Genomic DNA, 25,970 nt, shown 5'->3' with positions numbered 1-25,970 from the left:
CAATATATTCTGACAATGCAGTTTCTGAGTTTAGGAATCATCTGAGGTAACTCAAGATTAAATTCGTTGGTGCCTGGTATTCCCATGGAAAGCAGTAAGTACTGAACTAGGAAACTAAGGTAATGGTGTCACATAAAGAAGAAAGCTATTAACAAATTTCCTTTGTTTAGAAATCAAATTTTTCTCTTATTTATTTGCGGAGAGACATGAGCGCGCCAAGGCTCCCAGGGCTGCAAACGAACTCCAGATGCATGCGCCACTTTTGTTACGTCGGCCATACAGGTAAGCGCCTTGAACCCCGAGCCATCTCTCCAGCCCCGTTGGGCAACTTAAGCGTTTCCTACGCATCCAAAGAAAACCACCCAGTATCAGCCTCCCGCCCAGACCTGAGTATCCGCACGTGTGGGGAGAGCCAACTCTGGTTCCCAGTCGGAACCTTCCGGCCGCAACACCGCCCCTACAAGCCCCACCCCTTCCGGCCGATCGCCGCGGCCTCCAATCAGAAGCGCGGGCCACAGAGACAGACCGTTTCCGCGCGGGTGGGCGAGGCTGCGGAACCTGTGGCCAATCGCGCCGAGGCCGCCGCTGTGGGCGGGGCTGCGGGGGCGGGGGCGGGGCCGCGGGCGGGTTCTGCGCGCGCGAGCCCGCGGGGGTCAGAGGTGACGCGCCGCTTCCGGAGCGGTGTTCGGGCGCGGTGGGGGTGTGCGCTGTCCTGGGAGACCCTGCGGGCCGGGCCTTGGCCTTGCGCGGTGCTGCTCGCGGCGGACTTTTCAGCCAAAGGTACCGGTGCGACCTGGAGAGTCGCGGGAAGACGACGAGGCGCTCCTTGGGCGCCCATTTTGAGGAGAGGTCGGTCGTGCGGCTGTGCAGTTGGTGGACGTGGGGGGATGGGATAAGCTTTCTATCCTCGAAGCGGAGTTGAGTCGAAAGCCGCATTTGGAAATCTCGCGTCGACCGGGGAAGCCGCTGACATTTAAAACTGGATCATTTGCAGGTTCTTGCCAAGGCTTGTGGGCGTGCAGACTCCGCCCCTTGGGTGCAGGCTTTTGTCCCCAACTCCTGGCGGAGGTCGGCTTGGCTTCTGCATTACTATAATCACAGTCCCTGGTAGGGCACACACACTCATTCTCTCTCTGCCAAATCTTTCCATCTCATAAATAAATAAAAAGAGTTACACTAAGATTAACCGTTATCATCAGACATGAAGCAGCATGCGTGATCTCTGTGCAAGACAGAAAGAACATTGAGCTTCAGCTCCGCCACCTCCTAATCCCACTCCAACCAGTCAGGCTCCAGAAGGTGGGGCGTGGCAGCATCTTCAAACTCAGTAGGTTACTTGGTTTTGCAACCAGGATGAGAAATCCCTGTATTAGAAGAGAAATTTTTTTTAAATAATGTATCTGGTTTTTATTAGAAAAAGAAACTTGGATCTATCTGGAAAATGCAGCTTGGGATATTTTTGGGAACACTAGGAGAATTTTTATCAGCAGACATGAAGCTAGATTTATGATGAGAATATGATATGGTTGTCAAAGCCGGTGGGCAGGTTATAGACATTCACGAAAACCAGGGGCTGCAATTTTGATGTTAGAGAAGAAATTCAAACAACATTTATTTTTCTCTCCCAGAGTTAAATGTTTTTGAACCAAGTGTAGGAAATTATTTAAATTTGCAAACTTCTTGGCTCTCCCAATGAAAGTTTTGCCGCAATGAGTAAGTGGTTGGAATACATGAATTTTCCTGTAGCACATTATTAAAAAGGCTATTAGAAATACATGTGCCTTAAAAGTAATTTTTTAAGCCAGTTACTAAATAATAATCCAGCATTACGTTAACATAGCTCTTATTGTTTCTACTTCTGCAGTATCTCAGACATGGTTTTTACACCACTTCAACAACGCACCTAAGTTTTCTTACTGGATCCCCATCTTATGCACAATGGTAAGCTGCAGCGAGGTGTGTTCCCGTCTGTGTTTAGTCTCTTCATCTCTGTATTACAGACACAGAAATACTTTTTAAAGAAGTAAATATAAGAGACTGGGGAGATGGCTCAGTGGTTAAAGGCACTTGCTTGCAAAGCCTTTTGGCCAGGATTCAATTCATCAGTACCTATGTAAAGCTACATGCAAAATGTGGATATGCATCTGGAGTCTTTTTGTAGCAGAAAGAAGCCCTGCACACCCATTCTCATTCATGCTCTTTCTCTCAAATAAAATATTTAAAAGAAAAAAACTCATTCTCTCTTTTATCCTTTCCTCTCTCTGACTCAAATAAATAAACAAATCTTTTAAAAAGGGGGAAAACACTAGAGAGATGGCTTAGTGGTTAAGGAGCTTGCCTGTGAAGCCTAAGGACCCAGGATTGATTCTCCAGGTTCCACATAAGCCAGATGCCCATGATGGTGCATGTGTCTGGAGTTTGCAGTGGCTAGAGGCCCTAGCACACTCATTCTTTCTCTCTCACTCTCTCTGTCTCTAATAAATAAATGATTAAATCTTTTTTTAAAAAAAGTGTGTACTGGAAAGGTTTAGCAGTTAAGTCACTATTTATTTGTAAGCAGAGAGAGAGAGAGTGAGAATTGGCGCAGTAGTGCCTCCAGGTACTGCAAATGAACTCCAGACACATGTGTCACCTTGTGCATCTGGCTTACATGGGTACTGGTGAATTGAATCTAGGCTAGTCCTTAGGCTTCATAGGCAAGCACCTTAAAGGCTAAGCCAATGCTCCAGCCCAAGTGACAAGTTTTGAGCATTTTTAAATCTCATCCTGATCAAGTGTCCAAAACTTCCATATTTTTTCTTTGTTACGTACCTTAATAATACAGTGGGAAGGAGGAGAAAAATCAAACATTGCGCTTGTTTCAGAAAATGAGTGAATTTTAAATATTATTGTAAAAAAGATAACTAATATTGTCAAATATATTGTTTGCTTTTTACAGCAGCAAGCTTTAGAGCAAGCTTTGGATCGTGCAGAGGTGAGGCACATCTAAGTTACATGTTGAAATATGTTGATAATTGACACAGATTCAATTTTGAGATTTTTATAGTAAAGAATACAGTATTTTAGGGTAGGTATGCTAATTGGTTGTAAATATGTAAAACTGGGTGATGTTTAAGTCTATTACTTGGAATCCTCATTAATATGCTATAGAATAAAAATTGTTTGAACAAGGCCATAGAATTTCTAAAATTGTTTTTCTAGTTTGACAAATGCTCTACCAAAAAGAGAGAGAATGTATTTTTAATACATTTAATCATAAAACATTGAAAATATTTTTGTCCTGTAAAATTACAGTTTATAGCCCTGAAATACCGTGTTGAATCTTAGTGTAATTCAAATTTCACTTGTTTACAACATATTAACAAGTTAAATAGTTTTTCCCTTATATGATATAGCTTGACATGTGTGAGAGACTCAAGGGAGTAAGTGGCCTTCTTCACCTAGGCTGTGTTCTAAATGTGTACCCTAATATAATTGTTCATGCAGAAGACAAGCTACATTCATTGTTATTTTTTTTTTTCAGTATATAATTGAAAGTGCTCGTCAGAGACCACCTAAAAGGAAGTACATATCTAGTGGAAGGTATGAAAACTTATTTGATAACCTTACATTGAGTGATAAATGCTAATCGCCATTATTATATTTCTACTAGACACTAAAGATATTACAAGTTTGCTACACCTATATGTTGAGTTCCTATGCATATCTATATAGATATATATATCTATACAAAGAACCCTGAAATAGTCCAAAATCTGAGTATTTGAGTCCTGGCAGAAACTCTTAAATAGAACATTTCCCATCTGACTTCATGTCACAGACTATAATCAGAATACAGACACAATAAAAATATAGAAAATTACCTTAGCATGTTTGTATAAATGTGTGCAAGACAAGTACTTTTTGTGCATAAGCTATGTTTCTGTCCCCAATTTACCTGTTAGATACATGCAAGTACTCCAAAATCTGAAGAAACCAAAACATTTTGGTTCCAAGTATGTTAGATACTCAACCTGTATTAGGAAGTCCTAAGTTGGTATTAAAAACCATTCCCGGGCAGGAGAGATGGCTTAGCGGTTAAGCGCTTGCCTGTGAAGCCTAAGGACCCTGGTTTGAGGCTCAGTTCCCCAGGACCCACATTAGCCAGATGCACAAGGGGGTGCAAGCGTGTGGAGTTCGTTTGCAGTGGCTGGAAGCCCTGGTGCACCCATTCTCCCTCTCTCTCCCCCTCTCTCTCTCTCCCCCTCCCTCCCTCCCTCCCTCCCTCCCTCCCTCTCTCTTTCCCCTTCTGTTGCTCTCAAATAAAATTAAAAAATAAAATTAAAGAAAACATTCCCAACCCAGCCTCCACGTTTAGAAATTCAGTATTGGCTTGGCCTATAATCATAATACTGGGTAGGCTGAGGCATGAACGTTGTAGATTTGAGGCCAGTGTGGGCTACAAAGAGAGAGCTTGTCTTGAGAACCAAAGTAAGTGTGACTGCAAAATCTGGAAGAGCTGTTGCTGTTATTGATGCATAATGACTGTCATTGGCCTTTCTGTATAAATTATGTAAACGTATGTATATACAATTTGAATACTTACAAACTTTATCTATGTTGTCAGCTTTGGAAAAAAGTATTGATGTTAATCCGGGTGTGGTGGCGCTTGCCTTTAATCCCAGCATTTGGGAGGCAGAGGTAGGAGGATCACCGTGAATTCAGGGCTAGAGTAAGACTACCTCAAAAGCCAACAAAAAGTTGAGTGTGGTGTCCCACACCTTTAATCCCAGCACTTGGGAGGCAGAGGTAGGAGGATCTCCATGAGTCGGAGGCCACCCTGAAACGACATAGTGAATTCCAGGTCAGCCTGGGCTAGAGCAAGATCCTACCTCAAAAAAAAACCCAAAAAGTATTGATGTTTACCCTGCCGAGCTGGCATTGTATGGAAATCAACAGCCATATTGGTCTGGAAACATAACAATTTTCTTGCCATGTACTAAGATAATGTATTAAATATATAAAGCTACAGGTAAAAAAATGTAATTTATGATTGTGTATTAACCCCATATATTTATTGATTTTTTAATAGAAAGTCTATATTTCAAAAACTTTATGACTTATATGTTGAAGAATGTGAAAAAGAACCTGAAGTTAAGGTAAATATAAATTTTTTATGGTATTGGAGATTTTGAGTTGTAGTGGAAGGAGGAAATTTAGAAATTACCCAGGAAACAGCTAATGATTTATTAACCAGACTCTAGTTATTTGTTCTTTGGATGACCCAGTGCCCTGTCTAATCTAGCCCCAAGTCAGGATCATGAGATGAGGCAGGAGTGGAAGAACAACGTTCACTGAGGGTTTTATTCAGAATCATGCATTTTGGGCTGTACGGATGGCTCAGCAGTTAAAGGCACTTGCTTGGAAAACCTGACAGCCTGGGTTTGATTCCTCAGTACCCATGTACAGCCAGATATACAACATGGCCCTAGCATGCCTATTCTCATTCTCATTCTCTCTCTCCCTCTCTCTGCTCACAAATAGTAATAATAAAAAAGAATGAACAATTTTAAAAATTGTGCTTTTATGAAATTGTGGATTTGACTATGTATGCATTATATTTACTGAGGAATTTTTAAGCATGATTCCTAAGGAATTAATGTATTGAATTTTCAGGAAATTGTGTGAATGACTTCCTACAATTTTAGGCTCAATGGTTCAGTTACTTTGAGTTGTAGAGCTTGCTTGAATCTAATTAGACTCTAACAAAGGAATGTACACCTATTAACATACAACTAAACAGAATGCCCCAAGCTTTTCATTTATATTCCTTTTATTTTTATTAACTATCATGTTTGAGGCAGAGTCTCTCAGTACCCAGGCTGGCTTTGAATGTGTGGCGATCCTTGCACCTAAGTGCTGGGATTGCAGGTGTGAGCTATCGTTCCTGGCTTTTTTTTCCTCCTTACAAAACAAGACAAGGTCTGGCCATGTATTCCAGGCTGGATTCTTCTTCAGTCTGCTGAGTACTGAGGTTACAGCCATGTACAGTCACATGCAGCCAGTTGATGATGTGAATTACTTTGCATAAAACATAATTGTGAATCAGTATTATGTTTACATTGCTGTCCTGCATACAGTGAAAATTTCCCACATCTACAGGATTGCAATTTGAAAGAATACCATGAGATGGATTCAGATCTGATTTTGCTGAATTATGCATTATTTTTCAAGGCTATACTATACTGTTTTCATGAACTTTGCCTCTTTTTAAAGCAGAAATTAAGAAGAAATGTGAATTTGTTGGAGAAACTTGTTATGCAAGAGTCTCTGTCATGTTTAGTGGTCAATCTATACCCTGGAAATGAGGGATACTCTCTGATGCTCAGGGGAAAAAATGGATCGGGTAAGACCTTTGAAAATACGCCTTCAGCTTCTTAATTTTCTCAGGGGTTTGTCCTTTAAATCATTGAAGATTAAGTAATAATAGGCAAAATTTTATCCCTCAGTTTTCTCCTTAGGTTTTATCCTGGGAATTTGAAAGTATTATATTAAAGTGTGTTAACAATTTTAAAGCAAATTTAGAAGATACTTGACTTTTAAACAATTGTATTTTCTTTTTTAGGTTACTGTTTCTATTTTAAGATAGCATTAGATAGGTGTACTGCATTTTGAATATACTGAGTCTGGGGCTGGAGAGATAGTTTAGCCATTAAGTGTTTGCCTGTGAAGCCTAAGGACCCCGGTTCTAGGCTTGATTCCCCACTATCCATGTTAGCCAGATGCAGAAGAGGGCGCACATGTCTGGAGTTCCTTTGCAGTGGCTGGAGGCCCTGGTGTGCCCATTCTGTCTCTAACTACCTCTTTCTCTGTCTCTCTCAAATAAATAAATAAATAAAAATAAAACAAAAAATGAGTATACTGAGTCTGGAACTGTTAACATTAAGTAAATCCATCGCTTTTGAGTAATTTTCATATATTAAAATACTTTTAGAGCCAGACATTGTGGCTCACACCTTTAGTCCTAACACTCAAGGAGGCTGACATGAGATCACTGTGAGTTTCAAGTCCGCCTAGGGCTACAAAGTGGATGCCCTGCCTGGAAAAATGGTGGGGTGGGGGGAGGGGCGGGACTGGAGGGATGGCTCAGCAGTTAAGGCACTTGCCTTCAAAGGCTTAGGTCCCTGGTTCAATTCCCCAGTACCCATATAAAGCCAGATGTACAAAGTTGCACATGAGTCTGGAATTCCTTTGCAGTTTCTAGAGGCCCTGGCATGCCCATTCTCTGTCCCTCCCTGGTTCTTTCTCACTCAAATAAATGAATAAATACAATATTTTTTTAACTCTAAAAAGAAAAATATTTCTATGAATGTTAATTAAAAATGTAAATATTCTCAAGTTTCAGGGGCATTGAAAATTTGATGTGATGATAGTATTGTGAAAGGGACTTAGCTAGTTAGGAGTTGAATTTACCAAGTGTAGATGTAGCTCATTCAGTAGAGTGCTTCCCCAGTATGCATGATGGTCCAGTCCTATAATCTCAGCACTGAAAAGGTAGAGGCAAGAGGAACAGCAGTGCAAGGTGGTTTGCTACATAGTAGGTGTGAGGCCACTGGGGTACATGAGACGTGTACCCACCACTGAGCCGTATCCCAGCCTATTTCTTTTTTAAATGTTGGTAATTATAAAATGAAACACTGAGAGAATTTTGTCTAAAAAGTGACCATTTTTTTAGATGAGGTCCAATTTATTCTTCAGAATTCTAGATTAATTTTTGTGCAGTGAACTTTTGGTGTTGAAATTTTATCATATACTGATTATTGCTGGCTAGGATTAGAGTAATACTGTGTTTGCGAGGGAGAACGGATATGAATGGGCGTGTCAGCATCTCCTGCCATTGCATGCAACACTGCATCTGGTTTATGTGGGTACTGGGGATTTGAACAAGGCCCTGTAGGCTTTGCAAGTTAATGTTTTTAACCACCGAGCCATCTTTCCAGCCCCTCTGTTCTTTTTAAAGTCATGTAAATATTTCCCTAACTTTTTGGTGAATTTACTCAGTCTTCAAAACTTTAAAATTTTTAAGATTCTGAGACCATTCGACTGCCTTATGAAGAAGGGGAATTGCTTGAATACTTAGATGCAGAAGAATTGCCTCCTATTTTGGTTGATCTCCTTGAAAAATCTCAGGTAAAAGTCTCTATTTAAAATGCACTGCTCAGCACAGTGGCATTTGGTGTGTGTTTATGTTTGTGAACTTTTAACATGTGCATAAACTTTTTATTTTATTTTATTTGTTTGTTTGCTTTTTTAATTTGAGGTAGAGTCTTACTCTAGCACAAACTGACCTGACCTGATACATGCTAGGTAACATTTGGCACATTATGTACATCGTAGTTGCTCAGTATAGCTAATGAAGGATGTGAATGTCACATTTGAAAATATTTTATTTGAGTGCCTTGAGGAGTTGGTGAGTGGCTAAACGTAGTTTATCAGAATGTAAAGAATGTGAACAAACTCAATTACTTAGGCTTTTGAAAAATGAGATTTACCTGAATGTTTTTTATTCCAAACAGGTTAATATTTTTCATTGTGGATGTGTCATAGCAGAAATACGTGACTATAGACAGTCCAGCAATATGAAATCTCCTGGCTACCAAAGTAGGCACATTCTCTTACGTCCAACCATGCAGGTATGAAATGCTTAATGTGGAAGCACAATCTTTTGATTTCAATCAGGTTCTTATTTACTAAATGTCTTCATATATATATATATATATATATATGTACTATGCATAAGTGTTTTAATTTTTTTTGTATCTTACAGACTTTAATCTGTGATGTTCATTCAATAACAAGTGATAATCATAAATGGACCCAGGTTAGTTCTTTTTTAATCACAAGTAGGCAAACAAATAGGGTGAAATATTGAGCAAAAGTTACGTTATTTCTTTATATATTATGATGGACAGTTATGTGAAAAAAAAAAGTAAGCTAGCTTTATGAGCTTTAGAAGTTAATCTGCATGCATGCAGTAATCTCAAGGACCCCAATTGCTTGCAGCCATGATAGGGTCAAGCAAAAGATAAAAATAACCTTCACCCTGGATGCTAAAGCAGGCCTAGCTTCTCTCTCTCTCTGTCTCTTTTTTCGAGGTAGGGTTTCACTCTAGCCCCAGCTGACCTGGACTTCACTGTGTAGTCTCAGGGTGGCCTCGAACTTATGGCGATCCCCCTACCTCTGTTTCCCAAGTGCTGGGATTAAAGGCATGTGCCACCACACTTGGTTCTCTCCCTCTCTCTCTCTCTCTCTCTCTCTCTCTCTCTTTTTTTGTTTGCATGTGTGTGGGATGTGTGCACGTGTGTGTGCAGTTGCATGTGCATATGGAAACCAGGGGAGAACATCTAGTATCCCCTCTATTTCACTAATACAGAGTCTTACTGATTCTGGAACTTGCCATTTTTGAGAGGACCTACGGTGATTCTTTGCTCTCTGCTTCTTACAGGACTGGGGTTACAGAAGTGGGTGGCCACACCCCGCTGCTTTACTTGGGTGTTGGGGAATCTAACTCAGGTGGTTTCATGCCCTCATGCTTGGGACAGGAGGACTGAAGCACTGAGCCATTTTGTTTTGATACAGTCTCTGTAGCTCAAGTTAGCTTGGAAATTTATACTATTGCCTTAGCCTCCTAAGTGCTAAGATGATAGGCATGTACCAGTATAACTGGCATAACAGAACTTGCCTTTCCCTGGGTGATAGTGTATTAACCCCACTAGTTCTAGTTCAGTCAAGTATGATTCCCAGTCACAAGAGTATCTGCTGCTGTGGAGAGAAGTTACTGCCAAGTCCAATAGAATATCAATAAAGAAAATTGTGCTCCTCTGAAATGTGGTTAAAGATTCACTTTATCCACAGTTAGTGTTGTTTTTAGTTTAGGCTATGAATTTTTTATTTGTAATAAGGTTAAAGGCTTTTAATATTCAAAGACAAACCCCAGGAATGGTGGCACATGCCTTTAATCCCAGCACATAGGAGGCAGAGGTCAGAGGATTGCTGTGAGTTCAAGGCTACCCTGAGACTACATAGTGAATTCCAGGTCAGCCTGGGCTAGAGAGAAACTCCACCTTGAAAAACCAAAAAGGACAAATTTACATTGGTCAACATGGATGATATTGGGGCATAAATTTCTTAAGCTGAAAATTAGTAAAGGAAAGCCTATATTTACTCTGCCATCCTGTATAAACTGCATTTTGGGCAGCCAAACAAAAACTGAAGGGGGGGCTAGAGAGATGGCTTAGCGGTTAAAACGCTTGCCTGTGAAGTCTAAGGACCCTGGTTCGAGGCTTGGTTCCCCAGGTCCCATGTTAGCCAGATGCACAAGGGGGTGCACGTGTCTGGAGTTCACTTGCAGAGGCTGGAAGCCCTGGTGCACCCATTCTCTCTCTCTCCTTCTATCTGTCTTTCTCTCTGTGTCTGTCACTCTCAAATAAATAAATAAATAATTTTAAAAAAATTAAAAAACAAAACTGAAGGGGCAAAAAATTTAGGAAACTCTAGCCAATAAGCACAAAAAGTGATGGGATTAAAAATATGTTATTAGTTTGGAGGTCTTATAAAGTAACAGGTTTAGGCAGCAGTCACGGTTTGATGCAAAGACTGTCAGAAGAGAGGTTTACCGAAAACTTTACAGCTCAGAGATCTGATAAACTCTAGTGATCTGAAAGTGAGACAGTTGGTTATTATGTGCCTGTTACTTTGATGCAAGGCAGAGAATAGAGTATAAGGTCATACCAATAAGGAATGAAAAGTCTAGTTGTGATCAGTCTTCTCCATCTATCTAGCAGTTCATAGGGAATTCAGGGAATACTAAAACAAAAACAAATCTGTGATTTGATGAGAAGCAACTGGCTAAAATAGTTAAATAAGTAAAATTTAACAAATTGGGTGTATGAACACAGAAAAAATATTCAAGAAGTGAATATAGAATTATAAAGATGCTTAAGAAAAGCTAAAATATGTAGTAATCCTTTCATTAGATGCAGTTGAAACTGAAAATATATTCTGTGGATAATGGGCTGAATGTAAATCTGCTGGATAGTAGAGGTATGCTTAGCAGTAGATGCCACCGTTCCCCAGGTAAAGAAAGGACTTTAACATCTCAGATGTGAATTATTCCAACAAAGCCAGCACAGAGAAATTGTGGGCATGGCATTGAATGAAACTGAGTGTCAATACATAGTTCTAGCTTCCATGACAGAGCTGAATGATACTATTGAGGCTATTTATTTGAAAAAAAAAATTATTCAGCATTATTGACTTGCTTGGCTATTAGGATATTTTAAGCAGTGAGCAAAAAGAATAAGATTTAGTAAAACAACTATGTAGAATCAGTAAAAAGCCTTGATGTGTTTTGGATTTTGGCATTATTAGATTTTTGTTACAGTGGAGCAGAATGCAATCAATGTTTTTCAATTAACTTAAACACTGCACAAGTTTTGGGAGAACAGGATTTTGTCTGCTTTGTTGTTTGCTCTGTCCCCAAATCTGAGAACCTAGCATAATATCTAGTAAGGTCTTCAGTAAACATTTGTACAGAATTGATACATGTGTGCTCTTTCACATTATTTTACATTATTATTTCACATTGTATACACATTAATGTGTTTCCTTTAGAAATATTTTTTATATTGTCATTTCTAAAGCTTACATACTAATGTTCAGACTTGAATTACATTTTACTTTAGTGCTTAACAGAGTTCCAGGGCACATTTCTAGATTAGTGATATGTATCAGGTACTGACGTGCACTCTTCAACGACCAGGAAGATAGACTTCTGCTTGAGAGCCAGCTAATTCTGGCAACAGCCGAGCCATTGTGCCTTGATCCTTCTGTAGCGGTGGCCTGCACTGCGAACAGACTGCTCTACAACAGGCAGAAGATGAACACACGCCCGATGAAACGGTAACTGTCAACATTTGTGTGACTGTGGCTTGAAATTTTGCTGACCACAGTATCTTTTTCCAAAGTGTAAGTAATTTTGTTAAATTTGAAAATGAGATTTTTAATAGACTTGGATTGTTTCTGTACTGTGGTTTTTAAAAAGTAGTCTGTGTTGCTCTGTATTTTCTGCATTCTTTTAAAGAGCTAACTGCCTGTAAGCTTATCATCTGCCTAACAGAGATAAGTGAGACTGAGAAAAGACCATAAATGGACAAAGAGAATTTCTACATTACTTCTTGACACTGGGTAACCAGTTTTGTTTTTGTTTAATTTTTAAATATTTTTATTTATTTATTTGAGAGAGCAAGTGAGTGAGTAGGGGTGAACTGCCACTGCAAACACCAGGTACATGTGCCACTCTGCATTTGGCTTTATGTGGATACTGGGGAATTGAACCCAGCCCTTCAGGCCTTGTAAGCAAGTCCCTGTAATCACTGAGCCATCTCTCCAGCCCAGTTTAATTTTTTAATTTTAATTTTAATTTTTATTCAGTTTTTCACTTGTTTGAGGTAGGGTCTTGCTCTATCCCAGGCTGACCTGGAATTCATTATGTCGTACCAGGGTGGCCTTGAACTCACAGCAATCCTCCTACCTCTGCCTTCTAAGTGCTGAGATTAAAGATGTGCACCACCACACCCGGCCCCAGTTTAATTTTTGATAACTGGAAACATTATATCCCCAGCCCCTAAATGTCTTTTTCATATCATGGTAATTTTTCTCCAAATGTTTTATCTACCTCTTCTACTTAATAAAATAATGCAAAGCTTTCCAGTTTCTGGATCCTGCCCCCACCTCCTCAGGGAAGAGGGGCTCTGTATTCTTTCTTTCTCTTAAGATCTACAAGCTCTATCTCTATAAGCTCTATAATAAGATCTAAACTTAAGGGCTGAAGGGATGGCTTAGCGATTAAGGCATTTGCCTGCAAAGCCAAAGGATCCAGGTTTGATTCCCCAGGAGCCAGATGCAGAAGGGAATGCATGTGTCTGGAGTTCATTTGCAGTGGCTGGAAGCCCTGGTGTGCCTATTCTCTCTTCTCTCTTTCTCTGTCAAATAAGTAAATAAATAAATAATAGAAAAGGAAGCTAGGCATACCTTCCAGCACTTAGAAGGTAGAGGTAGGTGGATCACCATGAGTTCGAGGTCACCCTGAGACTACATAGTGAATTCCAGGTCAGCCTGAGCCACAGTGAAACACTACCTTGAAAAACCAAAAAAAGAAAGCTAAACTTATAAAAAAGAATGCATATTATTTTGGACAATAGTTAAAGTTGGCTTATAACCAACTACTTTTTGATTAATAATTTGTTATCTACCTTATAACTTCACATTTGAAAGGGTTCCAGAAAGTACCCATTTTCTAAATCGTATAATTATACTATGTAAGAGTATAATCAGAGAAAGGATACAGCTTTCAAAATAGTGAAGTAAGTCCATGTACAACTCAGTATCAACCATAAGAAGTCTCTGGCTACATTTCCCCAGGTCTCTTACCAATACCTTAAGTCACGTGATCCTATGCTTTGTTGAGCTTAAACCTTTTTACTATTTTAGGTGCTTCAAGAGGTATTCCAGGTCCTCTTTGAATCGGCAACAGGATCTGTCTCATTGCCCCCCTCCCCCCCAATTGAAATTACTTGATTTCTTACAAAAAAGAAAGGAAAGGAAAGCAGGTCAGCATTATGACCTCAAAATTTCTAAAGCAGGAAATGTAAGTATATATTTTTTAAACAGAGCTTTTTAAACCAAAAAGCTTGTTTGCTTTTACATTTTTGATATAATATGTAAACTGCTTGTAATTTTTCAGTGTGTAGATATGTGGAAACGGAGTCCCTGTAATTTGGCCGTACCTTCTGAAGTGGATGTAAGTCAGTTCATGAAATATTTTTTTGTATAGCAGTTCCTAAATGTTATTATTGGATAGCTAGTGTCATGAAAAAAGAAAGTAAAGATAATTTTAAATCAACTGCGTATGTTAAGAAGCTGTGTGGTCTTCAGATTTGGTTGTAAAAGGTAGTGGTGATTTTATTTTATTGAGAAAGGGTTTTGCTATGTAGCCTATCTGGAGCAGTTCTCCTATCTTACTTCTTCAGCTTCCTGAGAGCTGGGAAAACCAGTTTGTACCAGTGCACCCTTGTTTGAGACAGGATCTCATGCTTTAGCTGATGTTGGCCTGGAACTCACTTTGTAGCACATAGTAGCCTCACACTGAGGGCATTCCTCCTGCTCAGCCTCTTAAGTCTAGAGGTGACAGGGTGGCCACTGTGCTTAGCTTCAGGTACATGAAAATAAAACACTGAAGTATATTTCTGTGTTTATAGTAGGATTAATGAAAATGATTTCAAAATGTGGAAGAAATACAGTATGTTTTACATATTGTTTATGAAATGCCTCTGTCTTTTTCCATAGTATTTCTTTATAATTTCCTTGTAATTCTTATTTCCTCACCTGGTTAAATTGAATGATTTAAACACTGGAGCCATGGCAAAATTAGGAACACTGGGCAATTTGCTGATCTTACTTGTAAATGCATAACTGGTGAAAGATACATTTGTCTTCTTTCTTTTTTATTATTCACTCAATTCTTTTGTCACTTTTTTGGCCAGTCTTCCTTAGCAAGCACATGTACTATGATTACAATGTTGTTGTTTTCTCTTCTGTTTTAATCTACAGAGCCAAAATCATCATCAGACTGTGTGTACAGCTCAAGGAAGAAAGCCACATTATTGCCTTTGGCATAAGTGGCCCTCAGGGAACATAGCCTAGGAATAGATGTTTAGGGTCAATTGTATAAAATTTAGCTTTAGAAGGCAAAATGGTTGTCCAGTGCAGCATTTCCCACACCTGAACATAGGAATAAATCGCTTGTTAAATAGTCAATCCTAGCAAGTCTGGGCACTGAAATGCGACCATTTTCCAAGGCCCTAGTTGGTCCACAGACCACTATGTTATTAGCAAGGCCCTAATAATGATGGTTCTCAGTGTAGCTCATCAAAAGGATCAGATGTCTGTTAGACATACAGATTTCAAGTTTCAGTTTAGACCTTCTGAGGAGCTCTAGAATATGAAAACAAATTTTTAAAAAACGTCTAAAAATAGGGGCTGGAGAGATGGCTTAGCAGGTAAATGCTTGCCTGTGAAGCCTAAGGACCCTGGTTTAAGGCTCAATTCCCCAGTACCCACGTAAGCCAGATGCACAAGGTGTTGCATACATCTGGAGTTAGTTTGCAGTGGCTGGAGGCCCTGGTGCACCCATTCCCTGTCCCTCTCTGACTCTTTGTCACTCTCAAATAAATAAATAAAATAAAATAAAAATCTAAAAATAGAATATGCAAACATCTGTACTTTTAATAAGTACTCAAGTGAAATTGAATTCTTTTCTTTTTTTTTTTTTTGGTGCTAAAGTTTAAACCCAGAGCTTTGTGTGTTTAAGTGTACATTTCTTTCAATATTTTATTTTTATTTATTTATTTATTTATGTATGTATTTATGTATTTATTTGAGAGACAATGGTTACACCAGGGCCTCTAGCCACTGCAAATTCCAGATGCATGTGCCATCATGTACATCTGGCACACGTGGGTACCGAGGAATGGAACCTGGGTTCGCAAGTCTTAACTGCTAAGCCATCTCTTCAGCCAAGTGTACATTTTGCCAGTGAACTATACCACCAGCCCTGAATTACTCAACACTGGTTACCAAGAAGGGGAAAGTTTGGTTTACACAGGTTCTTAGGAGATAAAATATGTGGTGTAAATCTGAATAGAAAGTAGAAGCCATTGGAACATTTTTATCAGCCTCAATACTGTGTGTTCTTTATCTCTTCTCAGTTTTATTTACTAACAATTATTGTGCTATTAAAAACTACTAAAATTTCTGATCCTCTCTGACATTTTTCCTAAAGGACATGAAATAAGAAATAAGAAATATTATCCACAAAAGCAACTGAGTTTATTCTGTTCGTGTAGTAACTGAAAAAATTTCCAACTGGGTTTTTTTTGTTGTTGTTGTTGTTGTTTTTTAATTTTTTTATTTATTTATTTGAGAGCGACAGACACAGAGAGAAAGACAGGTAGAGGGAGAGAGAGAGAATGGGCGCGCCAGGGCTTCCAGCCTCTGCAAACGAACTCCAGACGCGTGCGCCCCCTTGTGCATCTGGCTAACGTGGGACCTGGGGAACCGAGCCTCAAACCGGGGTCCTTAGGCTTCACAGGCAAGCGCCTAACCGCTACGCCATCTCTCCAGCCCTGTTGTTGTTTTTTAAGCTGGGTCTACTGTAAAGTAGGCTGGACTGCAACTTCCTATGTAGTTGACAATGACCTTGAACTCCTTATCCTCTTGTCTCTACCTCCCAAGTGCTGGGATCATAGACTTGTAGCGCCACATTCAGTTTTATGTGCTGCTGAGAATCAAATTTGAGCTTTGTGTATGTTAGGCAGGCTCTCTACCCACTGATTCGTATATGTAGCCCCTGAAATTCTAGTTTTATTAATTGAACATACCAGAATTTTAATTGTGCATATTTAGAGAGTTTTAAACTTCTTAAATGTAAGTAATTCTTGTGTTAACAACTATGTTGTATTTTTTTGAAAAAAATATTTTAAGAGAGAAAGGGCTGGAGAGATAGCTTAGTGGTTGAGCACTTGCCTGTGAAGCCTAATTACCCCGGTTCGAGGCTCAGTTCCCCAGGGCTCACGTTAGCCATATGCACAAGGGGCACACGCATCTGGAATTCGTTTGCAGAGGCTGGAGGCCCTGGCACACCCATTCTCTCTCTTTCTCTCTCTGCCATTCTTAAATAAATAAATAAGAATGAAAAAAAATTTTCAAAAGAGAGAAAGAAGCAAAGACAGAGGGGTGGGAGAGGGTCTTTAGCTACTGCAAATGAACTCCCGATGCATGCGCCACCTTGGGCATCTGCCTTACATGGGTCCTGGGAAATAGAACCTGGGTCCTTTGGTTTTGCAGGCAAGTGCCTTAACTGCTAAGCCATCTCCCCAGCCCTTATGTTGTATTTTTAAGTTATATAGATAGATTCTTTGGTCAAAATACTGATTCCATTTTATCTGGTGCCTAAATTGATTAGGTGGAAAAATATGCCAAAGTAGAAAAATCTATCAAATCTGATGACTCACAACCAACAGTCTGGCCAGCCCATGTAAGTAATCGTTACTAGTCTCTTTTACTAATTATATTTGTTTGTGTAAGTTTTAGCTTTTTTTGGACAGCTGCTCATGTAGCCCACGCTGGCCAGGAACATAACCACAGATGACCTTGATGTATTGATTCTTCTGTCTCCCAAGGGCTGTGATTGTAGCTGTGTGCCATTAGCCTGAGCTAATGATAACTGTTATAACCTAGCATCTGAATTTATTAAACATATAGTTGATTTTAATGTGCAACTTTTTTAATGGATCTTGGGATTCCCATGAATTGCAAGAAGAAATAGTTGTTTTAAGTTTGGTCTTCACTTTAAACAGCAGTTTCAATGCAGAACCGCATTCTTAGAAATTGGGCTCAGCTGCAGTCTCAGCTCTTTGTAGCAGGGTCAGGAGGAGGATCTGTTGAAGACACTGGGAAAAGAAATTAGTAAACTAATGATATGCTGTCATTAAAACTAGAGAGGCTAAGGCAGGCAAGTTACAGATTATTTATTTATTTATTTGTTTGTTGAGTCACAAATTTAGAGATCAGCCTGGGTTACCATAGTGAGGCCTTATCTCAAAAAAAAAAAAAACCCTGCATTTTTACTTTTGTTACATATTTTGTTTTCTTTTTCCATTTAATACATTCTTTTAAAGGTGTCTGTCTTTTTGAGATAGGGTTTCTCTAAGTTTGGAGCCTACTATACAGACCAAGCTGGCCTCATACTTACGGCCATTCTCTTGCTTCTGTCTCCTGGTATTACCGGTGTGGGCCACCATATGTGGCTTAAAGATATCTCTTAATGAAAATATTTTAATTTTCTCATTGTAATAATAATATCTTAAAGGGAGAAATTGGCATAATATATTAGATCAGTCCTAGGTCTAAAATAAAACAATACTTTGTACATATACAGCTTCATATATATGACTAATGCCCAAAACATATCTGCTGTCAGGTTGTGTTAAAATTATTAGGTATTTGCAATATATATGTCAAATGCTATGAAATTCTTTCATACTTCTTTTTAGGGGTTGGGGAGATGACTCAGCAGTTAAGGCACTTGCCGGCAAAGCCTAAGATCTGACTTTGATTCCCCAGTACCCATGTAACAGCAGACGCACAAGACATTTGGGGCTCATTTTCAGAGGCAAGAGGCCTGGGCCCCCATTCTCTCTTCCTGTGTGCCTAATGTTCTTTATCTCTCTCAAATAAATAAATATTAAAAGAGTTTTTGGAGTCCTGTCAAACGTGGAGATCAGGACAGCATGAGGGAGGGCTTAGGTGACAGGCTAGAGGATTTCAAGCAGTTGTGTTCAGTCCCCTTACCTCTAATGTGAAGATAAAGTATTGTTAACTGTGGGATGTGTTGTTATCATAGTGTGTGTTAATGCTTTTTATTTAAAAGAAAAAGTATAATCCTGAGCTTTATTCGTTTATCTGCTATTAAACATGTCTATAGTGCCAGGCGTAATTACGCCAGACCAATTTTTACTAATTCTAATTGCTTGCCTACATGACAAGATATTATTTGGAATGTTCTTTTATTTTTTCAGGATGTAAAAGATGATTATGTGTTTGAATGTGAAGCTGGTAATCAATATCAGAAAACAAGGCTAACTATCTTACAATCTGTTGGTGACCCACTTTACTATGGTAAAATACAGCCCTGTAAAGCAGATGAAGAAAGTGACAACCAGATGTCTCCATCCCAGTGAGTTCTGTCAAATATTGGAAAATGAGGCATCCAAAATCTACTTAGCAACTACTAGTGAACTATTAATGAATATAAATTTCCTTTAGGTATTAATTTGTTAGTTAAATAGATCAGCTAATTTTGGCAGTGGATCTGAGTAAGCTAAAATGCAGTTATCGTGTTATCTAAGTTGTTTATTATAATAGTGATTTCTGTTTTTAAAAGCCCATGGTGTAATTGATTTTATGCTAGCTTTAAAAGGCATTCTTGGTATATTTATGTTGGCAATTTATGTAGTTGAGGTTCCAAAATGCATGTATTACATGTTTTTAGTACCAAACACAAGCATTTAGTTGTGTTTTTATGGTCAGTTTTATTATTAGTGTTTTTTTAAATAAATAATATTGAGGGCTGGGGAAATGGCTTAGTGGTTAAGGCATTTACCTGCAAAGCTTAAAGACCCTGGTTTGATTCCCCAGGACCCATGTAAGCCAGATGCACAAGGGTCATGTGCATGTCTAGAGTTTGTTTGTGGTGGCTAGAGGTCCTGGTGTGCCCATTCTCTCTTTCTGTGTATCTGCCTCTTTTTCTCTTCTGTTCTCTCTCTCTCAAACAAATAGTAAAAAAAATAATGATACTGTTTTGAAAAAGTAAAATTCAGAAAAAGACAAAAGTCAGGTCTTTGCCAAATTGTTGTTAAAGCTTTTACTGAAATATGAATTGAATTTAGTACAGAAAGGTGGGCTTTAAAGAATAATTTCACTAATACCTAGGCAAAAGGCAACAGGAAGAGATGGTAGCAGAGATTCCTTAGCTAACAGCTGTCAGAGAATTTTAACTTTAATTGATGATATTTCAAGAATAACCCCAAAAGACACATATGTCATTATACGTATTTAACTTTTCCAGAGCACAAGGGTATAACGTGTTCCCTTGTGAAAAATGAGATTCAGGTCACTCCTATGGCAGAACAAAAATTAAATAGTTTTGCCATTATGTTAGGGAGTTGCTGCAGAAATGCTTCATGATTTGTTTGCCTTCATTCTTCTATATTCCTAATTAGTAAGTGATGTTTAAGTTTGAACTGTGTTAACCCTGTGTTTTTTTTTTTTTTTTTGCATTTTATCTTTCAGCTCTTCTACAGATGATCATTCTAATTGGTAATTAAAAAAATAAAATTTAATATTTTAATCTAAGTCATAATGTCAAACTTTTTTTAAAAAGACTTATTAAAGGTATTTGTTTGAATTGACAATACAAACTATCTTGCTTGTCTAAAATAATTACAAGGTTCTATCATTAGTTGATAACTATGATTTCCAGAATTAAAAGATGAGTGGAAGGCCAGAGGCTTGTTTACAGCAATAGTTCAGTTATTTGCTAAAGGGACAAACTGTGAGTACTTACTGTATTTTAGTCTAGATTATGTTCTGAAAAATCTTATGAGAAGGTAAATCTCTAAGTTAATTATTTCATAATGCATGTGAAGCTTGAGCATTATTTCTTAAGCTTAAATATGTTTTGTTATGTTTAATGGTATATATTGGTAACTTTAAATGAATTCATGCTATTGTTATGAACTTCTGTGACATTTCTTTCACTCTGAATATAATATATTTAGTTAGAGCATAATATAAATTATATACCTTTGACTGAACTAACAAGACTTCAGCAGTATGCTCAGAGCTTCTTAAGACACACATATCTAACAGCTCTTCTTCTCTCCAACATTTTAGGTTTGTTATTGGGTCAAAGACAGATGCTGAAAGGTAAAAAAAAAAAAAAAAGTTTTTATCTTTCTTTGTGATCAGAATGGATATGAAAACCTTTGCACACTTCTAGGATAGAAAGTTTTGTGTTAGGAGTCATTAACATTTATTTTGTTATTGCATTAACTTAAAGGAACATAATATCATTTGATATTTTAGGTCTTAAATGTTAAATCAGTGAGAAAATCTGTAAGGTTTTTGTTTTCTTAATTTTTTTATTTTTGTTTGTTTATTTGAAATAGGGAGGGAGAGAGAGAGAGAGAATGGTCGTGTCAGGGCCTCCAGCTACTGCTAACTCCAGACATGTGCACTACCTTGTGCATCTGGCTTACATGGGTTCTGGGGAATTGAACCTGGTTCCTTTGGCATTACAGGCAAGAACCTTAACTGCTAAGCCATCTCTCTAGCCCAGATGGGTTTATTTTTATTTATTTATTTGGTCTTTTGAGGTAACTCTAGCCCAGGCTGGCCTAGAATTCACTATGTAGTCTCAGGGTAGCCTCGAACTCACAGCAATCCTCCTACCTCTGTCTCCAGAGTGCTGGGATTAAAGGCGTGTGCCATCATGCTCAGCTTTTTTGTTTCTTTTTTTTTTTTTTAAATTAAACGTTGTATTTATTTATTTGCAAGTAAGAGAGAGACAGAGAATGAGCATGCCAGGGCCTCTAGATACTGCAGATACACATGCCACTTTGTGCATTTAGCTTGTATGTGGGTACTGGGGAATTGAACTCTGGCGGTTAGGCTTTGAAAGTAAGCATCTTAATCACTGAGCCATCTCTCCAGCCCTGTAAGGTGTTTGTAAACACTAAAATCCAACTTATTCTTATTTTTTAAAATTTTTTGAAGTAGGGTCTCACTCTAGCTCAGGCTGACCTAGAATTCATTATGTAGTCTCAGGGTGGCCTTGAACTCACAGTGATCCTCCTACCTCAGCCTCCTGAGTGCTGGGATTGAAGGCGTGCGCCACCACACCTGGCTCCAAATCCTACCTATTCTTAAAAGAAAAAAAAGAAAAACAGTGAAAATGTATGACACATGAAAATGTTAATCACTTTCATGGAATGAAAATTGTGGGCATAAACACAATTGTGTTTGCTTGATATTTTATTACCTAGGATGAATTTTCATAAAGATAAAGAAAATAAACACTAATGTTTAAAGTATAGTTTTGTTATAATATGAACATTTAACCATCTGTGGAAGATCAAGGTGGAACTCAATGCAAATCTTAAAGGCAAATGAGAAATTTCATTGGCTGGTTAAGTATAAATATCCCTACAGTTTCTGTATTAGAAATTAGTTATTGTAAATGTTTCTTCAGATACACTTAGCACAATTAGCAAAAGGTTTTGAGCATTACTTTATTATTGACAGGATTAAAAGAATTCTTCTCTCCCTACGCTTGCCCCACCCCACCTCCCTTTTTTGTGGCAGAATTTCCTTATGTCACTCAGTTTGGCCTTGAACTCAATGCCTTCATTTTTGCCTCCCTACAGCCTGTTGGATTGTAGTCACTATGCCTGACAAGAATGTATGTTTAGACCCTGGGTTTGGCTCCCCAGCACTTTGTGGGGGGAAGGCAACACTTTTAACACAAAGATAAAGATAAAACACCTTAACTGTAATTTTTGTGTTAAATTTAATGAACTGTTTTTCTGGTAATAGTTACTTATTTTCTAGATAATAAATTTGTCTTTAAGTAGGCACTATGTACTACCTCTGTTTTTCCTTATATTTCAGGGTAGTTAATCAGTACCAGGAATTGGTCCAGAATGAAGCCAAATGTCCAGTGAAGATGTCACACTGTTCTAGTGGCTCTGCCAGTCTCAGTCAGCCTTCTCCAGGCAAAGAAACAGAAGTATGTTATATATAGCTGTGCTGTGACAGTCTCTTAGCAACTGCGAAGAGCACTTTGCAGAGAAAAGTTGTCTTCATCTAGGAGTGACATTGTAATTTTAATGAGTCCCTTTAATGTCACTCTTCAGCAGCCCGAGACCGTGTCAGTGCAGTCATCAGTTTTGGGAAAAGGAGTAAAACATCGACCACCACCCATCAAACTTCCTTCGAGCTCAGGAAGTGGTTCCACAGGTATTAAATCAATCCTTAGTTTTCTGTAATCTAGAATAGGAAGTGTCATGCAGTCATCTCTAAATTTTTTCTCATTGTTTCTGTGATAGTTCACAGAACTTTGTTTTTATGAGTAGTAGATCATTGCTATACTCTTCCAGGTAACTATTTTACAGCACAGCAGGCCAGCAGCTTTCTTCAGTCTCCAACTCCTTCTAAGCCAAGTCTTTCTCGGAAGTCGTCTGTGGATCTCAGTCAAGTTAGCATGCTTTCTCCGGCTGCTCTGTCACCCGCCAGCTCATCACAGAGTGAGTCAGAATATAAATCCTTTGTTAAATGTTCATAAACTTTTGCATTAGTGTTTAGGACAGCTTTTTTCCAGCCTGGGAGTAATGAAATCTGAATGTATTGTATGCCAGAAGTCATGAGCAGCATCAGGCAGAGTGCTTGGTTGTGTGTGTTAGATGTTTATCGTAATTGTTCGGTGTCTGTGTATGCACTCTGTGTATACCTTTCCTTTACACTTGTAACCTATGTACCTCCTTAAGAAGTAATCTGGGGGAAAAAATTCCAAAATATTTTTATTTCAGTGTACCCTATGATGATTTTACATTTTATGTAAACTATATAGCTGATGAGAAAGCAATGCCATAAGAGGAATTGGTGAGGTCTGGTCTTTATATGTGTAAGAAACTACCTAGTTCCTAGGTTGAAATAAAATAAACCAAAAACCAGTATGTCCAAAGCTCTCATCTATAAGTTGTCATTGCTAAAATGTGATGATCTGAAGATACTAAAATATAATTTTTACTACTCAATACTTTTAAATATCAAGTAGTTCTAAAAATACTAGATTTGGTTGCAGAGAATTTCTTCAAATTAATATCTGAAATTAGGTGCTAATTTGGGGAAAACCCAGTTTTTTTCAGTTTTTTTTAATAGATAACTGGTATATGCTGAACTGCACAGTGATAGGATGGTCTTTGCATTAGATATAAACATCATCTTGATAGCTCAAAAGGTGTAATTTTTCTGCCTTCTTGTTTTGCACAAAGAAAATGACGTAACTTTTCTGAACGTCTTCACACTTGTGATGTTGTGGGTATCGATTATGGTCATCTACTGTGCCAGTTGTTACTTTAAGTAAGGGTTGAGTGGCAGCTTCTGGACATTCACATTTCTTTCCTTTCTTTCTGCAGGACATGAAAGCTAAAAAAAGAAAACACCTCCAGAGCTTTTGGTTTTACTTTTCTGGTTTTATTTTTTGTTTTTGTTGTTTTGTTTTTGTTTTTTTTTAGTGATAAACTGTGCATACTTCATTCACAACAATTTTCTATACATTCTACATAAAGCCGAAGTACACAGTTACTGTTAAAGATGCAGTATTATCTATCAAATGACTGCTGTATTCTTTGCAAATTTGTCAGGATAAATTAGGAGTGAAACATGTATATCTAGGCGCCAAGTATGCTTGTTAATAATGTATAACTTAGGAAATATGTCCACAGTTTATCTCAGACTCTTACACTAAGTAAGCAGTATTTTTTGTAAGAAGTCTTGAGTTAGTAAAATTGTAAATAACAAAAATTAAATTCTTTTTCAACTTTTTAGGCCAAAGGCATCATGTAAAAAACTAACTTTTTTAAGTAGGTATTGTGGTAGAATACAAATGTATATCTTCATTGTTATTGTAATAGTGTTTCTGCTGGGGTTTTTTAGGTGATATACTGCATCCTTAATTGTAATTGAGTGTAGCAACACTCCTGTATAGAGATTAACACTTGCAGCTAACTGCTTTAAAAAAAAATGGATCAAATTTGTCAGTGCTAAGTAAGATTCCGTTAACCTTATTTTTAAAGGACAGGCCATTTATAACAAACTAGCCATTTTTATTTTTCTCAATGAGCAGGATCTGGAACTCCTAAGCCATCTTCTCCTACACCAACCCCTTCATCGACCCCACACTCTCCTGATGCTCAGAGCTCAACTCCTAGTATCCCTTCAGCTACCCCAACTCCCCAAGATTCAGGCTTCACCCCTCAGCCCACTTTGTTAACTCAGTTTGCTCAGCAGCAAAGGTCTCTGAGCCAGGCAATGCCTGTAACAACCATTCCTCTTTCCACCATGGTAACATCTATAACTACAGGAACCACGGCCACCCAGGTCATGGCAAACTCTACTGGACTTAACTTCATCAATGTAGTGAGCTCTGTTTGGTAAGTTCACCTTAATACTCTGATTTTACTTTTTTTTTTTTTTCCAAGGTAGGGTTTCACTCTAGCCCAGGTTGACCTGGAATTCACTTTGTTCTCAGAGTGGTTCAAACTAACGGTGATCCTCCTACCTCTGTCTCCCAGGGCTGGGATTAAAAGCACATGCCAGCATGCCCAGTTCTGACTTTACTTTTTAGATGAATAGTTTTATTTGTAAGATCAAGAACAAATGTTTGGGCTGGAGAGATGGCTTAGTGGTTAAGGTGTTTGCCTGTGAAGCCTAAGGACCTAGCTTCGATTCTCCAGGTCCCATGTAAGCCAGATGCATATGGTGGCACATGCGTCTGGAGTTCGTTTGCAATGGCTAGAGACCCTGGTGTACTCATTCTCTCTCTCTCTCTCCCTGTCTCTAACAAATAAATTAATTAATAACAAATATAAAAATAAATGTTTTGGGCTGGAGAGATGGCGTAGCGGTTGAGCGCTTGCCTGTGAAGCCTAAGGACCCCGGTTCAAGGCTCGGTTCCCCAGGTCCCACGTTAGCCAGATGCACAAGGGGGCGCACACGTCTGGAGTTCGTTTGCAGAGGCTGGAAGCCCTGGCGTGCCCATTCTGTCTCTCTCCCTCTATCTGTCTTTCTCTCTGTGTCTGTCGCTCTCAAATAAATAAATTTAAAAATAAAAAAAAAATAAAATAAAATAAATGTTTTTTTGAAAAAAGGACACATCCTTATTAGGCTGAACGATAATAGTTTAGATATGCAGAGTAGCTGCCTCACATGTGTCTTTGAATTTTAGTAATACACCCAGGTCCTCCACTCAGATACTTTGATAGTCACCTAGATGTTGTTTCTCTCCTGTTCCCATCTTCTAGTCCCCTGGTTAGTGCTTTTCTTTTCCCAATTATACTTAAAAATATATTAATATAGCTTGCCACTTTTAGCCAACCTGTCATGTTTGGACATTGAAATGAACCGCAGCCTGGAAACTGATTTGACAACCAAAATATCAGTTTTTTTATAGTTTGCTTTCTAATCTGAGTAACTCTGTGGCTGATTGTTCCTTCTGCAGTGCAGGCATGATGCTGTGTCTCATTCTCTTG

The 25,970-nt window shown here is 38.4% G+C and overlaps 1 protein-coding gene across 12 annotated transcripts in view; it reads left to right on the top strand.

Annotated features, from left to right (window-relative positions):
- Positions 1-672: 672 nt before the first annotated feature.
- The window catches only part of Supt20h (SPT20 homolog, SAGA complex component), a 39,484-nt gene continuing 14,186 nt past the window's right edge, over positions 673-25,970 (top strand). For 7 of the 12 annotated variants that reach the window (XM_045155497.1, XM_045155496.1, XM_045155493.1 and 4 more), the window contains exons 1-20: positions 673-849; positions 1,865-1,956; positions 2,939-2,974; positions 3,524-3,582; positions 5,072-5,138; positions 6,256-6,385; positions 8,066-8,169; positions 8,556-8,672; positions 8,807-8,860; positions 11,801-11,940; positions 13,531-13,687; positions 13,784-13,840; positions 17,063-17,134; positions 18,678-18,835; positions 19,951-19,977; positions 20,554-20,586; positions 22,330-22,447; positions 22,575-22,677; positions 22,818-22,964; positions 24,803-24,872. In XM_045155497.1, coding sequence (XP_045011432.1) covers positions 1,939-1,956; positions 2,939-2,974; positions 3,524-3,582; positions 5,072-5,138; positions 6,256-6,385; positions 8,066-8,169; positions 8,556-8,672; positions 8,807-8,860; positions 11,801-11,940; positions 13,531-13,687; positions 13,784-13,840; positions 17,063-17,134; positions 18,678-18,835; positions 19,951-19,977; positions 20,554-20,586; positions 22,330-22,447; positions 22,575-22,677; positions 22,818-22,964; positions 24,803-24,872 — 1,667 coding nt within the window. In that variant the 5' untranslated portion in view covers positions 673-849; positions 1,865-1,938. Of the gene's footprint in view, positions 850-1,864; positions 1,957-2,938; positions 2,975-3,523; positions 3,583-5,071; positions 5,139-6,255; positions 6,386-8,065; positions 8,170-8,555; positions 8,673-8,806; positions 8,861-11,800; positions 11,941-13,530; positions 13,688-13,783; positions 13,841-17,062; positions 17,135-18,677; positions 18,836-19,950; positions 19,978-20,553; positions 20,587-22,329; positions 22,448-22,574; positions 22,678-22,817; positions 22,965-23,855; positions 24,715-24,802; positions 24,873-25,970 lie in introns of those variants that run through there. The other 5 variants (XM_045155498.1, XM_045155494.1, XM_045155500.1 and 2 more) reach the window with 3 other exon arrangements.

Source organism: Jaculus jaculus, chromosome 7 (genome assembly GCF_020740685.1).
Source record: "Jaculus jaculus isolate mJacJac1 chromosome 7, mJacJac1.mat.Y.cur, whole genome shotgun sequence".
Taxonomy (NCBI): domain Eukaryota; kingdom Metazoa; phylum Chordata; class Mammalia; order Rodentia; family Dipodidae; genus Jaculus; species Jaculus jaculus.
This window is presented reverse-complemented; position numbering and strand designations above follow the sequence as displayed.